Below are 17,420 nucleotides of genomic sequence, written 5' to 3'. Positions count from 1 at the left end.
TCGACTTAACCTTCAGTGGTTATTTCCCTCTAGAACAAAAGGTGCACTTCCAGCTTTATAAGTGCATGGACAATAATTGTGTCCATAATGAGCGACCCTGGGGCGGTCAGATAAAACCTTCAGGAATCAGTTAATAGTTTCTTGTGGCTAGGTCAATCTGAGGGTTATAGAATCTAGAATATTGATTCTTAGTAGTAGGTTTCTTTCCAAACAATTTTTGTCTGTTGGTTTTAACCTCCTCTATGTAGTAATGAATGGAGCATCTGCATGAAAAAACCATGCAGAAAATTCTGCCTATATATCAATATCATTCATGTGAAATAAATCCTGGTGACCTCACCATGTGATGAAATGTGTGAAGTTCTCTTTATAGATATATATGCTTTACAATTAAGGGCCAGTTTCATTTTGCACACACAAACATTTATTAATGTGGCAGCAAATATCACATCTTTCCATGAGCCAGTTGAGTGTAATGTCACTCTTGGGTTGCAACTAAGCCAAAGACAGAGCAACATAGTACTTAAGAGTGAGAAGTCTGGAGTCGTCCCTGCTGGATGTCAGACTAGCTACCACCACTATCCAGCTGTGTGAGCTTGAACAAGTCATGTGACTCACTCATCCTTGGATTTGTCATTAATAAGCTAGGTATGGTAATATCACTCATCTCATAAATCATTGTGAGGTGAATACGAGAATGTATGTAAAACACCTAATTATGTTCCAGGTCACATAGCAAGCATTCAATCATGTTTTCTCTTACTACCTGATGCTGGACGAGGTTTGAGGCTAATTCTTGGACATTTTTTTTAAAAAATAAAGTTTATATTTTAAAGAAAGAAAGAAAATTATTTTAAGAAAAGATATATCAAGGAGTTCTCATATACCCTGCACCCAGTTTCCCCTATTGTTAACATCTTATATTGCTATGTTACTTTTGCTACAATTAATAAGCCAACATTGGTGCGTTATTATTAACTAAACTCCATTTTTTTCATATTCCATCAATTTTCCTTTTTCTGTTCCCGGATCTCATCCAGGGTATCATACTATATTTGTTTTCCATGTCTCCTTAGTCTACTCTCAGCAGTGACAATTCTCAAACTGCCCTTGTTTTTGATGACCTTGATAATTTTTAGGAGTACTGGTCAGGTATTTTGTAGAATGTCCCTAAATTTGAGTTTGGCTGATGTATTTCTTATAGTCAGACTGGGATTATACATTGTGGGGAGGAAGAGCACAGAAGTGAAGTGTCTTTCTCACCATGACATATCAAGAGTACATGTAATGATTTAACACTGATGATGTTAACACTGATCACTTGGCTAGTGCAGTGTTTTCTGAGTCTCTCTCTTTTTATACCCCCTCTATATGCCATACTCTTTGAAAGCAAGTCCCTAAGTGTATCCCACACTTAAGAGGTGGGGAATTATTCTCCACCTTCTTGAGTGTGAGCATACTTCTTGAGTATGTACATAAATTGCTTGGAATTCTTCTGCACAGGAGATATGTCTCTTCTCCCTCATTTATTTTTTTATTTAATCATTTATTTATATCAGCATGGACTCATGAGTATTTACATTTTATGCTTTTGGTTATAAGCCAATTCTATTTTATTTATTTTGTTGTTCAAATTATTTGAGCTTCAGCCATTGGGAGCTTTTTCAGTTGTCTCTTGTGTCCCTTTGATGTGTCTCCATTGTTTTGTCTTTTAAGCACTTCTTTACTTTCTGGCACTGCAAAATGCTCCAGGCTCATCTTGAACATTTCTTACGTCAGCCCTACAATTGGCTATTTCTCCAAAAGATCCCTGAACTCTTTTGTTAGAGAATGCTATTAGAAACCAAGAACTGGACACTGAGTGTGCTTATTGCTATTGGGGTGTTGTTGCTTCAGTGGACAAAGCGGGGAATTATATGTACACTGGTCCACATGTAAACATATAGTTATTTCTATATAAATTCATAAACAAATTCACACTGATGCTTTCACCTCTATTCCATACCCATGGTTTACTCTAACTTCCTCTTTTGTGTTATCTGTAACCTTCCACTCACACTGTGATAAACTTGGCTTCTACCGTCTGCCATCTATTTATTTATTTGTTCAACCTTGCTATACATGTAGAGCTATTTCAGAATTATTAAGCCATACCCCATGAAAAACAACTTAACCAAACAGGCAATGGTGCTTATAATCCACTCCTGAAGATAATTTTAGTAGATTTGGATCAGCTCTGTGACCTCTCAAGGAGATCCTTCCTACAGAATCTGTATTTGGGATTCTTGGTCCCATGAATATGCCTTTCACAACCTGAGCAGAGTGGTTGACATATCCAAGCAGATTTGCATGACGTCTGGACCCTGTATTTGTTTCATCGACAGAGCCTGCTAACAGCTCTTTGCCTATATACTCTTGACATCATTAATTTTAGGAGCTACTCTTTTAGTTTCTGTGACAGATATTGACTAAAGCCTTACTAGCCATGAGTTCTTTTCAGGCCCTTAGGAATTCCTAGAATTTGATTCTTTCAAGAGATGCTGTTGGGAGACACCACATAAAAGGCAATATGTCATTCAAGAAACCCTAACAATTGCAACATTGGGGAGAGACGTTGTGGTCTACATAGGCTGGTAAGTCTGGACAAAATATCAACTAATAGCACCCTGGGGAAATAAATCTTAGATGAAAATGCACAGTATATCTCATTTGCAGAGGATACAAGCATGGTCATAAACCCATGGCCCAGGTTCTTTCCAGAGCATAGCAGGCCTCTATCCCAGGCTCATATTTTGTCTACTTGGCATATGAACTCCAGGAAAAAGGCTTAAAGATATGAAATTTTTTAATGGGTCCCAAAGTAGACTTTTTTATGTATAGTATCTTGTTCAGTTATAGATACTGTATTGTATTAATCAGAAGTCAATCATGAAAGTGGATTACAGGGGCTGGCCCTGTGGCATAGCAGTTAAGTTCATACATTCCACTTTAGGGACCCAGGGTTCGCCAGTTCAGATGCTGGGTACGGACCTATGCACTGCTTGTCAAGCCGTGCTGTGGCAGGACTCCCACATATAATATAAAGGAAGATAGACACAGATGTTAGCACAGGGCCAATCTTCCTCACAAAAAGAGGAGGAATGGTGGTGGATGTTAGCTCAGGGCTAATCTTCCCCCCTCAGAAAAGTGGATGTACAATGCAAATGCCATATAACTTTTATGGTTTTGTTTTTGTAATAAACACAGCCCTATATTGGTTACCAGAACATAGTATGTTAGACCCTAATTAAATAGGTCAGAGATAAGTAGAGTTTTCACAAATAGCTCTTATATTTCTGCAAAATCCACTCTAACCTATTAGTGCAATCTAAACACTGCAACATGAAATAAGATACTAAAAAAGGACAAACCATTGACAGGAACTCAAAATCGACATAATAATATTAAGTCATGGAGCTCCTTTACATATGTAAAAGAACGCTTGTTTCCTATCACCCATAAACAAGTAGAAGTGATGCTATGAGCATAGAGATGCCTTCTTAGAGTTTGGGAGAAGCCAAGAGGAATAGGCTTGGCAAGGACTCTGACTCAGCAAGTTGTTGAGAAGGGAGCTGGTTCCTGATCAATTTTAACAACACTCTAACTCTGACATTGACTAAAGCAGCCGGCTCTCTGTAACATACTCCATCTCTGTGATTACCCGCCAAATGCTTACTGAAGGTCTGCAAAGATTAGTTACTCCATGGGGAGTGGTTTATAACTCCATGACACTGTTTGTGCCAGATCAATAATAAGGCAAAGGCACATGGCAAGCCGCCCTTGTTTCTCTCTGTAGAGAAACAAAGAGCCCCGCAGTTCAGCTGAATGTTACTGACTGATCCTCAGCATCACTTAAACACACCAGCGACTGTTCTCATTTGTTTTTCACATACACCATAATTTTTTGAAATATGAATTAGCTAAAATTCAATTGTATTTTCAAGGAATTGAAGGCTTACCATCCATTATCATCAATTCGCAAGAAGCCTGCCATCCATGTGTCATATAACTGGGGACTTTTCTCTTAACAATGGACTGTGATGATATGTTTAGAAAAATGTCTGTATTGTTAACATATGTTAAAACCAAGTGGGTTTAAGCAATGGAAATTCAACTAATAATAACAGTGATAATAACATATACTCAATTAAATGATCTTTCCTTTCTTCTATTCCATCCTACATAAGAGTTAATTTACATTTTAATAAACTGAACAGAAAATAATGGAAGGGTTATATTTTTCTGTGATGTGAGCAGAGAAAACCTTTTAGTGAAAGAGGAAAATATAGAGTCAGAGGAAACAAAAAATTCACAGATCCTCGACTCAGGCATGGACAAGGCTGGATTGCTCTGAATCTTATCACAAATTCTTCCTGGAAAAGCATAAAGAAAATTAAATGGCCCAGGCCTTCAAGAAAAATGGAGGGCACTTCGATCCTTTGAGGTCATTATTAAAAAATGACCTGATTATTCTTTCTTCAATTGATCTAATAATCAGGTAATTTAAAGAAATATGAATTCCATTTTCTTTGCTTGATATGTTAACAATATAAAATAATTACAGCCTTTTCTTTTTTAATCTGAATTGAGATTGTATCAAATTATGCATTGAGTGTATAATGCTGTCAGATAAAAAGAAGCAGTGGAGAGCTACAGGAGCCAAGAAATCAGAAAAATATCTTTTCCAGGAAGAGTTATCTTTACCGATGTTTCCCAAAATACTTCCTTGTTTTATGATGAGACACAAGAATTCTTGTTTTGCTTCTTTGTAATTCGAAGTTAATGGTGAGAGTCTAGATTTGAAAAGGCAACATAACTAGACCTACATGGGTACTGGTGGGGTTGCACTGATGAAATAGAAAGAACACGCAACAATAAAAGAACTCTATTGGCATTCAACATTCTTTCAATCTATTTTCCACAGTTTTCCACTTTGGACATTCAAACTGGGACAATATTACTAAAATCTCAGAACAAATAAACATCAAACTGATTGTTTGTGATAACAAATGTCTTATTGTCTGTTAGGGGACTTCTCCGTCAGTTGAGTAGGGCCGCTACTTCTGTGCATAGTGCCAACTGGCAGGGAGCAGGTCTCACTCTGGAGGCCGCTGCCTCTGTCCTTGCTAGCTGTGGGGTCTTGAATTCAGGGCTTCTGAGATTTCAGTGGGCCAGCCGATGTACTTCCTACTCAAATTTGAATCCGACTAAGAAGTAGACCCAGGAGTCAAACAGATGGAGATTAAATATGTTTTATTAGTCATGTGCTTGCGTACATAGAAATTTCAAAAGAATTTATTAAAAATTAGAATTAATAAGCAAACTCAGTAAGATTGCAGCATACAAGGCTGGTGTACATATATTAATAATAGTGTTTCTGTATACTGGCGAGAAATGATTTTTAAAAAAAATTTAAATACACCAATTGTAGTAGTACCATACAAACAAAGACCTAGGATCTCCACACTGAAAAATTACAAATCATTGCTGGAATGAATTAAGGAAGCTTTAAATAAATGACAGCCTTCTGGCTCAATATTGTGATCTGAGCAGCAGTTACATGGATGTTACCGTTATTGACCTACACAGTAAAGATTTCTGCGCTTTACCATATGTGAATGATACCATAATAAAAAAGTTTTTAAAAGTTAATAAAAAAATAACTGACAAACAAAAATCCAAACTGGATTAGGGACATGGATGAGATTTGTGGCCATAATAGACTTTTCAACACATGACATCGGAACTAGATAAATTAACCTTTCTAGCCTACTGGCCCAGTTGGGCAACTACAAACTACGATTACCTCCAGCTGGAGAACCAGCTGGAGAACGAGTCAGAACCTTTGAATGCTGTCAAGTGCTTGACTACCAATGAGAGAGAAAGAGGCTGAGCTGAGCATGCCCTGTTTCTTTTTCTCAATACACCAAACGGATGAATCACTGCTCTTCCCATTAGGTAAGATAAGAGGCCTGAGTTATGACTCAATAGCAGTCTCTTTACAAAGAAGCATGAAGTGAAGGGAAAGGTGAGCATTTCTCCCAATAGTGACTTACTGCCTCTGTGTTTAGCCTTCTTGCTGGTAAAACGATGATAATAGAACCTATCTCATACAGTGGTGTAAGGGTTAAAAATGATAAACTATATGATTGGCTTTGACAAGTACCAATAAATGTAGAAATGGAGAAACAAAAAAACTTTAGAGAGGGAAGACATCTTCAGAAAGATAATCTGATCTCTTTGTGGTATTTCATAGATTAGGAAACTGATACCCAAGGAGGTCTATACCCTTGTCTAAGTGTCATGGCTTGTTGGAAATGTATTACTGACATATTATAGTGGAACTGCTGCCAGGTCCCAGGTGTTCATGTGCCCAGTGCAGAGTTCTTTCCACTGTACCACTCTGCTGAATTGCCATCCTAAACGGCAGTGGATAGACTTGCTGACCCTTCTCCCAACCGCTGTGAATTTCCTGTTTTCAGAAGGCACACAGTCTGTTCCTACCCCTATGCAGCCCCTGTGTGCCACCGCACTCAGGCAGCAATTTATAGTCTTTGTTGTGATTTTGCAATAAGAACAAGATTATTATTTAGAATCAAGGTAGCTATTTTCACAATCCACTGTGAAGTAGTTAGGCAGGTATTCTTCTGAAGGTAAATAAACATAGTCAACTACAATTATTTGATTCCATTTAGTATATTAGAAAAGGTAATGGTTTAATGATACCCTAGAGGTCTGTAGCGGTTAATGCACCACAGAAAATGAATCATAAAATCCCCTTCTCACTAATAACTCTGACACTAGTGATATGAAAAGGCACTACGCCCCAGGGAAGCAAAGCGTTTTCACCTTCCCACCAAGTGACAATATTATTAGTTTGAATTCTCTATTCACTGTCATGAAAATATAGGATCTTTGGAGAACACAAAAACCTGTTAACACATTCTGTTTGTTCGATGATAGATCCTTGCAACATTATCTGGGACAGTTGCTATGGCAAAGAAAATGGTTCTGTAAAGCCCAGATGATTTCTAACTCTATGTTGCACCTTCCAAAATGCTAGTTCATACTGAGCTGGGGTGGCAGCTGGAGAAAGTTCTTACGGATGGCAGCATCCCCTTCGTGTGCACACCTAGTGGACTGGTGAGGTAGGGAAGCGCATGTGCTCACTTCAGATTTACACAACCACACAAGCTGTTTGTGTTTATTTTGGAAAGGGGTGTGAATTACAAATATTCCCTGAAAACACATGCATCGCCTCCTGGCTATCATAGGGTAAATACTGACAGGATGGGCTGTTTGCTGTTAGTACATTGGGTGCCAGTACTTCTAGTCTGACAGACAGGTGTGCGCATCGGAAACAATCCGAGGGAGAAGCCACAAACCAGCTTGACAATAACACAGTGCACAGCAGGATGCCCTGTCCTCAGTCAACAGAAAAGTTCCTCCTCTGTAGATTTCTATATCTGCGCCCACATTGCCGCTGAGTGTCACAGACAGAACAGGGGTCAAGGCGGCATTCGGATACCATGGCTCTTTCCTCACTTGTAAATGGTGAGATTAGTGTCTATTTGGCAGGATTATCATGAGCTCATCATTTGAGTACTGTGTATAACAAACACAAAAAAAATGGTAGCTGGTATTATTATTAATGTGTATATTTACCGTTAAAATTAGATAAATGTAAAATTGGTTAAAATTAACAAGAATATTCTACTTTCATTGTATATATATATGTATATTGCATATACATATTTACATTTGTTGTTACGTATGTTATATTATGTATATATACATAAATCTTATCCATAATAACATCAGTAAATAGATACAGTTAGAGGACACTGTGGCTCAAGAAACCTGTCACCATTTGACCCGTGGCCAGTTTGCTTTGTGTAAACCTGTGTTTGTGGAATAATTATTATTCACTTCACTCTCAAAAGCAACCCAGTTTGGACAATAAGTTACATGATTGCCCTAAATAAGGATCAAAAAGAATACTGATCTCAGAGAAATCCAAGAACAGTTACGGTCTCAGTGTGATGAAGGACGCATCCACTAGACAACTATGGCTTCATAAATTTGTACTGGGGTCCCATTTGTTCATTTTTTCTTTTGTTTCCCTTGCCCAGTCAGACATGGGACTTGAAAATATGCTGCTCAGACCAATGTCATAGAGCGTACTGCCTATGTTTTCTTCTAGAAGTCTCATGGTTTCGGGTCTTACATTCAAGTCTTTAATCCATTTTGAGTTGATTTTTCTGCATGGTGTAAGGGAATGGTCTACTTTCATTCTTTTACATGTGGCTGTCCCGTTTTCCCAACACCATTTATTGAAGAGACTCTCCTTTCTCCATTGTATGCTCTTGGCTCCCTTGTCGAATATTAGCTGTCCGTAAACGTGTGGCTTTACTTCTGGGCCCTCAATTTCGTTCCATTGATCTGCGTGTCTGTTTTTGTGCCAGTACCATGCTGTTTTGGTTACTATGGCTTTGTAGCATAATTTGAAATCAGGGAGTGTGATACCTCCAGCTTTGTTCTTTTTTCTCAGGAATCCTTTGGCTATTCGGGGTCTTTTGTTGTTCCATATAAATTTTAGGATTCTTTGTTCTATTTCTGTAAAAAATGTTGTTGGAACTTTGATAGGGATTGCATTGAATCTATAGATTGCTTTAGGAAGTATGGACATTTTAGCAATGTTAATTCTTCCAATCCAAGAGCACAGAATATCTTTCCATTTCTTTGTGTCTTCTTCGATTTCTTTCAACAATGTTTTATAGTTTTTGGTGTACAGATCTTTCACCTCTTGCGTTAAGTTTATTCCTAGGTATTTTATTCTTCTTGTTGCGATTGTAAATGGGATTGTATTCTTAATGTCTCTTTCTGCTGCTTCGTTGTTAGTGTATAGAAACGCAATGGATTTTTGTACATTGATTTTGTATCCCGTAACTTCACTATATTCCTTTATTATTTCTAAAAGTTTTTTAGTGGACTCTTTAGGGTTTTCTAGATATAAAATCATGTTGTCTGCAAAGAATGACAGTTTCACTTCTTCTTTTCCAATGTGGATCCCTTTTATTTCTTTTTCTTGCCTGATTGCTCTGGCTAGGACTTCCAATACTATGCTAAATAAGAGTGGTGACAGTGGGCATCCTTGTCTGGTTCCTGTTCTTAGAGGGATAGCTTTCAGTTTTTCTCCATTGAGAATGATATTTGCTGTGGGTTTGTCATATATGGCCTTTATTATGTTGAGGTATTTTCCTTCTATACCCAATTTATTTAGAGTTTTTATCATAAATGGATGCTGTATCTACATCAACCTAAAAAGTTTCTGCACAGCAAAGGAAACCATCAACAAAGCGAAAAGACCACCTAACAATTGGGAGAAGATATTTGCAAACCGCATATCAGATAAGGGGTTAATATCCAAAATATACAAAGAACTCATACAGCTCAACAACAAAAAAACCAACAATCCAATTAGAAAATGGGCAAAAGATCTGAACAGAGATTTCTCCAAAGAAGAAATACAGATGGCCAACAGGCATATGAATAGATGCTCAACATCATTAGCTATCAGGGAAATGCAAATCAAAACTACAATGAGGTATCACCTCACTCCCATCAGAATGGCTATAATTAACAAGACAGGAAACAACAAATGTTGGAGAGGGTGTGGAGAGAAGGGAACCCTTGTTCACTGCTGGTGGCAGTACAAACTGGTGCAGCCACTATGGAAAGCAGTTTGGATTATCCTCAGAAAATTAAGGATAGATCTACCATATGATCCAGCTATCCCACTGCTGGGTATTTATCCAAAGAACTTGAAAACACAAAGGCATAAAGATACTTGCACCTCTATGTTCATTGCAGCATTATACACAATAGCCAAGACTTGGAAGCAACCTAGGTACCCATCAAGGGACGAATGGATAAAGAAGATATGGTATTTATACATGATGGACTACTACTCAGCCATAAGAAATGACGAAATCCAGCCATTTGTGACAACATGGATGGACCTTGAGGGTATTATGCTGAGTGAAATAGGTCAGAGGGGGGAAGTCAAATACCATATGATCTCACTCATAAGTAGAAGATAAAAATGACAAAAAAAAAAAAAAAACACATAGCATTGGAGATTGGACTGGTGGTTACCATTGGGGAAGGGGGGAGGGGGGAGGGAAAAGGGGTGATTAGGGTCACATGTGAGGGGATGCACTATAGTTAGTGTTCGGGTGGTGAACATGATGTAATGTATCCAGAATTTGAAATATGATGTACATCCGAAAAAAATTACAATTAAAAAAATAAATAAATAAATTTGTACTGGGGACACCAACATAATTTTTTTAAAATATGTAATAAATCTTTGATAGCAGTTATCAAAACAAAAAGAACAACAAACTCAGCGGCCATGAGGCTTGTCCCTAACAGAATTTTCCGTTTGGTCAAGAACGCTAGGCATTTATTCTTGTATTTTCCCACAGTTTGCTCCTGGGATCAACTTTAATAGCTGCAACTTCGAGCGGCTGGTTTTAGTATTGACTGCAACCCTTTCAGTGGCTGCTGCATTGAAGATTATTTGCCACCCAATTTTTGTCTAGTTTTTCTCTTTCTTTAACTCCTGGTAATTTCTCTAATTCCAGCAGCTTTAACACTTAACTCCAGCACTGGAAGGTTTCGGGCAGTATTTAAGGGCTTGTTGAAAACTTTTCAGACAGATGGCATTAATTTATCTCTTTTATATCCTAATATAAAAGAGAGGAAAAGCAAATCAACATTGAGAGCCAGGGGCTCAGGGTGACAGACATAAGTTAGCCTGTTTCAATGACTGCAGTTTTTGCAAGGAGGATGTTTGCTTTCTGCTTTATACAACTTTCTATACTTATTCTGTACAGTTTGATTTTAAAATGCCCCTTCTGCCTCTTACTCCACATTTCCTCTCGGAAAATGTCCTTTCAACTGGGAAAATACTACTTTAGCAAATCACACGTTTAACAATTTCCTATTAAGTGATCCGGAAGGTGGGTCAAAATTGACTTTTCCCCTCTTCAACCTGGCCTGATGTTTTGTATCTCACTCTTAGGATAGATAGGCGTTTGTCTTTTTCACATTTTCAACTATAGCTGAATAGATTTGCCTTTAAACAGAACTCCTTAGAAATGTCTTATTTCATCTCAAGCTCAACATCAAAGTCAAAATTCCGTACTGTTTCTTCTAAACACTCTAAGCTCTCTAACCTCGTAAAGCCTGCCTGCTACTCTCCAGCTCAGGAAACTTAGTGTCCAGTGACCTATTCAGGGTGAAACAAAGAGGTCAGCTGGCCTCACCTTGTTCTCAACCCCATAAGTGGCTGAACTCACCCAGTTTCCCAGCTTCCAGCACCTTGAGCATCTCGTGTGGACCCCTCACTGTCAGTCAAGTGGGGAGGGAAAGCCCACCACAGAGAGAAGCAAATTTCTGAACCTAAGTACATGAACCATGCCAGTGGTGTGCTCCAAATTTATTTTGTTTTCCAAATCCATTACCTTTATTTCAGCAAACTCCGTTGGTCCCTGAATTTCTCATCTATATGTAAGTCCTAAAGTTTAGACTACTGATATGGAGCTCATATCTAATGCAATACTGCTCGTGTGAACTGCTTGGTAATTGGGGAACTTTTGATCATCTGCAACATAGGTAGAAATGGTTGCAGGGTTTTTGAAATCCATAGGTAAAAGCTAAAGGTTAAAATTACACATGTAATATGACTCTTCCATCAAAAAACATTCTACCTGAGTTTCTAATAATTAGCAAATCTGATTCCAATATTTCTGTAGTGCCGACTATATATTAGAAGAGATTCAGATTACCTAGTTCTTCTTATTCTGGGTTTTTGTGGCCCTAGAGATGATAAAATTAGTGGAATCATCAAAAGAAAATACCAAAGTTTAGATAATGCACAAATTGACTTACTATGGATTATGGATTGTCATAGAGGGTATCAAAAATGCTTTTCCAGAAGCCAGCCTTGTGGCATAGTGATTAAATTCATGCACTCCACTTCGGTGGCCAGAGTTCATGGGTTTGGATCCTGGGTGCAGACCTACACACTGCTCATCAAGCCATGCTGTGGTGGTGGCCCACATGCAAAATAGAGGAAGATGGCACAGATGTTAGCTCAAGGACAAACTTCATCACCAAAAAGAAGCAATACCATGATACAGGGAGACTTTTAATACGTCTTTGTGAACCAAAAAGGAATAAAAGTTATTTTAATCGTTCCTTAAGGATTTCCTTGCAATATTTGAAAGTTCTTTATTTTCACCTCTATGATATGTTATAAAACCATTATTGAATTTAGAAAATAAAATGGAATAAACCATTTGCAAACAGAATGCACTGCAGCTAGTGACAAGTACAGAGCTTGAACAGGTACTCTTGGCTTTCCCTTCTTCTGAGAGCCCTGAAAAGCATTTGAGAATTAAACATGCGGGCCTAGACTTTGTTATTGCAACCTTGGTAGTGATCTGTTTTTATGTTACAGGCAATGAAAGCTTAGAAGAAAACTATGTCCAGGACAGTAAGATGGGGTTTGTCATCAACGCCATCTACGCCATGGCGCATGGGCTGCAGAACATGCACCACGCCCTCTGCCCGGGCCATGTGGGCCTCTGCGATGCCATGAAGCCCATCGACGGCAGCAAACTCCTGGACTTCCTCATCAAGTCCACATTCATTGGTGTGTCTGGAGAGGAGGTGTGGTTTGATGAGAAAGGAGATGCTCCTGGAAGGTAAAGCAATCTTTTCCATAAGGACCCTGAATGACCTTGTGATCCTTCCTGAGCTAGCCAGATGGCAACTCTGGCCCCTTTGGTTCCATGGTTTCTGGGCGTCGTGGAGATAGGTACAACTAGATAGCTAAATGACCCGGCTTATATTAGATGGAAATTATTTTATAAAATGTTGAAAAACTTACTGGTAAACACCCACAATCCTGCATCCTGTCAGTGCCACCTCTACCCAGCTATCACCCTGGCCCTTCCCTCAGAATGGCTGGGACCACCCTGCAAGCCCAAGAACTAAAGAGATTGCTCTTGACCAGCAGGACCCTCACTGGCACTGCCAGCATCTTTCTGATTGATTGGTCCCAATTCCACACTGGTTGTGAAATATTTTAATATTACACTTGCTTAAAAAGCTTAATATGTGAAGAAAACCAAGTCCTTCACACATATCCGCTGTTCACAGGCTAATTTATATTCCTGCTAACATATCTCTTGAACAAGAAAGGGAAGAATTTTCTTTCTGGCATTTAGTCTCTATGGCTTCCAAAGAATTAGTCAAGAAGCAAAGGAAAATTAAACCTAACTAATGTGTATGTATATTTTTCCCCAAGTCATTTTACATACAGTCTGTTCTGCAATGCTTGTTTTTATAACACCATTTAGCTCCCATGTAGTTGGTACTAGAGAACGATGTCAGTATAAAGAGTAGCTGTGTTCATTCACATGAATTTTCCTAGGCAAGGGATAATCAGAGTGGTGGAATAAGAATTAAAACCTGAAACAGGAAAGAAAAAGGCCCTCGGCTTGGCTGCTGTACCGTGTGCCTGCAATCCTTTTTTTTTTGTTTTTTATAAGCCCTCTTATCTTTCAGTATATGATTTTGCAGAATGAGAGATTTTAGGAAAGCATATGTTGTGTTAACATGGAACGGCAAATCCTTTAATCCTCATTGCTATAGGCATGTCATTATCCTCTTTTGCAGATGATAAAACTGAGTATCAGAGAAACTAGAAACTCACCTCAAGTCACGCAGAGACTAACTAGTAGAGGCAGTGCCGTCTGAATCTGCGGCTTAGCTCTTTTGGCCACATCGTGCCGCCTTTTAGCTAATCCTAAAATTAGGCAAACTTATCGGCAACCTTCTTAACGTCATTTCAAAGGTATTTTAAGAGACTATTTGACCCTAAATAATTCACCACATATCTCTTCCTTTCATGTCAACTTAAATTTCTATGTGTAGAGAGTGCCCTTTGGGGCCTCACTGGATTCTCCTTGTTGAAATCCAATAGCTCTAGGAAGGATAAATGATACAAGTAATCGTCAGCAATGAAAACGATGAATTTACCAGATTCATTCCAAGCTGCCAGTTAGGTGGGAGCAGATTTAGACTGAAATGTGAGTGGGATGGATGGAATGATCCAGGGCCTGGGCAAGTGGAAAGCTTCTAGGTGCCCCCAACTTAGGAACTGGTACTGGGAAGAAGTGGGTGTGAGATTCAGAATACTGATTGCTCTCCCTTTTAAACCCCTGGTGTAATCCTGGGTTCCACTGGAGACTAGGCCCTGTAAAGGATCAGAGTTGGAAGGGAAACCTTCCTTCGTGATTCCATAAGATAATGTGCATAATGTGCCTAGCACATGGCCAGATGCATTTAGACGCTCCATAGATATGAGTTCCAGCCTGTTTTCTCTATTTCTGTTATCCAAAATATAAGCACACAATTTCAGCTTGTTTCTCCTCCATCTTTAATTGCAAATTTAAATCATGAGCTTCCCTCTGGGTCTCTTTTCGAGGACCATTTCCTCATGGTTGAAATTGGTCAGCTTAATCTGTGTTCAATTTCTGTTTCAACCACCTCCTTCTGCTTCCATCTCCGGTCACACCACCATTCATGTTTTTGATGCCTCTTATAATTATTTTAGTTAATCATCATGCAACATAAACCGAATGCATTGACAGGATGCTGTAAAGTTGTAAGTTATAGCATAAGGATATTCCAAAATAAATGCCAACCTGTCAAGAAAGGACTCTGAGGTCAAGAGAAAAGAGCAGTGTTCATTAACACACACAGCACACAGGAAGGCTTCTTCATAGTAAGTCAGTATTTTTCCCTTGGTATCTTTCAGTATTTTTTTTCCTATGGCTTTTGGGACTTTTAAAAAATGTGTTTTCATACTAAAATATTGTGAATTTTTTAGTTTCTAAATGCTAATGAAGTGTGAACTGATTTTTCCTATTGAAAAGCAAATGAGAAAGTTGAAATAAAAGTCTTAGGAAGCTGATTTTCAGGGAAAAGATATTCTAACGCAAGCATTACACATAAGCCTTCATGGAAAATGTATAAGGAGATTTAATAATGTAATACAGAGTAAAACATAAAAATTAAAAGAAATGAAAAAGGAAACCACTCATACTGAACAGCAGGTTCTATAATCATAACAAGTTTAGTATGGAAAAATATTAGAGGTATAAATTAGTGTCATTGACCAGCAGGATGAGTGTGGGCCATCAGCCCACAGTTAAGACCCATTGGACATCACTAGAGAGCTACACTGAAGAACATTCTGGCACGTTTTAGCAACAAGGAGAATAAGAACCCTCTTATTAGCCAAAAGTCAGAACAGCAAAGAGATGAAATACGCGCTCCAGGTGCACCGTTCTCGCTTCTCACTCTAAGTAAGTTTTGTTCTCCTGGAAAAGTAAGGGAAAAACTTGCTTTACTCTCTCAGAGTCCCTTTTCCCTTTATGAGACTGCTGTTTATAGAAATTGCCAGAATCTAGATTTGGAAAAGCCACTAGCTACCCTGTGGGTGACAGAATGCATTTGCACATTAAGAACAGGCAGAAAAGTCAATAAAGGACATTAGTTGTTTAGATAAAGAACTAGGCCAGATATAGCCAATGGGTTTCAGATGTCAACTGAGGTCGATTGGTCGCTTCCTGGAGGGCTGGGCTAAGGAGGATTCCGAGTCCGAATGAGGTTTGGAGAGAAAGAATTCCAGGATGCATTAGGTAGGGGCGTTGAGGGGAGGGGGAAGAGAGCTGAAGAAGGAGAGTAAGCATTAGTTCATTGCTATCTATTTCTTTGGGTGAAGCACAAAGAGCAAGAGACCATGCTTTTCATATTCTAGCGCAGGAGGGTGAGAACTCTGCGCAGGTACTGCAGAAAGGAAGGCCACTTTGCAGAGCCAGAAGGGAGAGTCAGACATATGTTTTTGGGAAACTGCCACATAAGTCATAGTTGAGTAAATAACAACATGGAGAGAAGACTGAAGAATGCCAGAGCGTTTTCCATGATTGAGAGATAAATGGCTATGCCAATACAAAGATGTTCTCCAGTTTTCCTATTGTAATGGAAATAACCAGAGTATTTTAGGGCACTCTTAGTAATATAAATATGAAGGATATAGTGATATTGCCTTACATATGCATTTGTCCCAATTGTGAAATAGTTTTTTACATGCTTTGTGTTCATAAATCCCCACAAGAACCCCACGAACCTTAAAGAGTTTAGTGACATTCCTAAGTAGTTTAATCTACTGTTAAAATGTTAGAAAAGAGATTCAAGCTTACACATTCTGATAAGTGCTGTTTTCTTTCCATCACATACAAGAAGGCTCTCCACTGCCCACACTGGGAAATGGTGAAGTCTGACCCCTCAGCACACTCTCGGACTGCAGCGAAGATTTCTAAACATAGATTTTCCTGTTGTGTAGCATTATGACATTTGAAATTACTGAGATAACTGACACCAATTATTTGAATTTGAAAATGTTTGTCCTAATCAGGGAAGAGACCAGTTTAAATGTCAAGATGTTAAATTCCCAACATCCTTGTTAATTAAAGATGCATTTCTCAGATTTCTTGCTCTATTAACACCTAACATAAGTTCTAAGGTTGGTAAAACTCACATCTTTTAATCCAGTGTAATGAAAATGACAAGTGAATGTGAAAAAGAAAAAAGTAGAATAAAAGTAATCAAGTTAAGAAATTAATGTTCTCAAGAATTGTTACTCTTTCAAAGAATAACTTAGTGAATAATGATTTGAAGGAGATGATGATCATCTCAGCACACATTGAATTTTTTTTTTGAGAACATGCAGAGAGAAAAGTACAAGAGTAATATATTCTTTAGCAAATATGGGTGATACCCAGAGACTGAAGAATGAAACATACATTTTGGAAAATCAGAGGAAACGTTAGAAATAAACTAAAATATTGACAGGAGCTGGCATTAGGATGCGAGATGCTTCTAGCTTTTATCTCCCTTGTCTCTATTATTATGTATTTGCCAGATTTCTTTGTTTTCTATATCATGCCCACATTCTCCAAGACACACATTGTTTTCTTTGTAGGTACGATATCATGAATCTGCAATACACTGAAGCTAACCGCTATGACTATGTACATGTCGGAACCTGGCATGAAGGGGTGTTGAACATCGATGATTACAAAATCCAAATGAACAAGAGCGGGATGGTCCGGTCTGTGTGCAGTGAGCCTTGCTTAAAGGGTCAGATTAAGGTAAGCCAGTGTCCACGAGGAGCCTCCTGCCTGGGGATAAGCAAAGCAAAACACACTTTTCTCAAACAAGATTGTCCAGAAAGGATG

At 38.5% G+C, this 17,420-nt stretch overlaps 1 protein-coding gene across 14 annotated transcripts in view; it reads left to right on the top strand.

The window, feature by feature from the left end:
* The window catches only part of GRM1 (glutamate metabotropic receptor 1), a 374,689-nt gene that overhangs the window by 293,727 nt on the left and 63,542 nt on the right, over positions 1-17,420 (top strand). For all 14 annotated transcript variants that reach the window (XM_070256560.1, XM_070256554.1, XM_070256558.1 and 11 more), the window contains exons 5-6: positions 12,569-12,815; positions 17,165-17,333. In XM_070256560.1, coding sequence (XP_070112661.1) covers positions 12,569-12,815; positions 17,165-17,333 — 416 coding nt within the window. The remainder of the gene's footprint in view (positions 1-12,568; positions 12,816-17,164; positions 17,334-17,420) is intronic.

This window comes from Equus caballus, chromosome 31 (genome assembly GCF_041296265.1).
Source record: "Equus caballus isolate H_3958 breed thoroughbred chromosome 31, TB-T2T, whole genome shotgun sequence".
Lineage (NCBI taxonomy): Eukaryota > Metazoa > Chordata > Mammalia > Perissodactyla > Equidae > Equus > Equus caballus.
The sequence above is the reverse complement of the archived record's forward strand: the minus strand, read 5'-3'. Positions and strand labels throughout refer to the sequence as shown.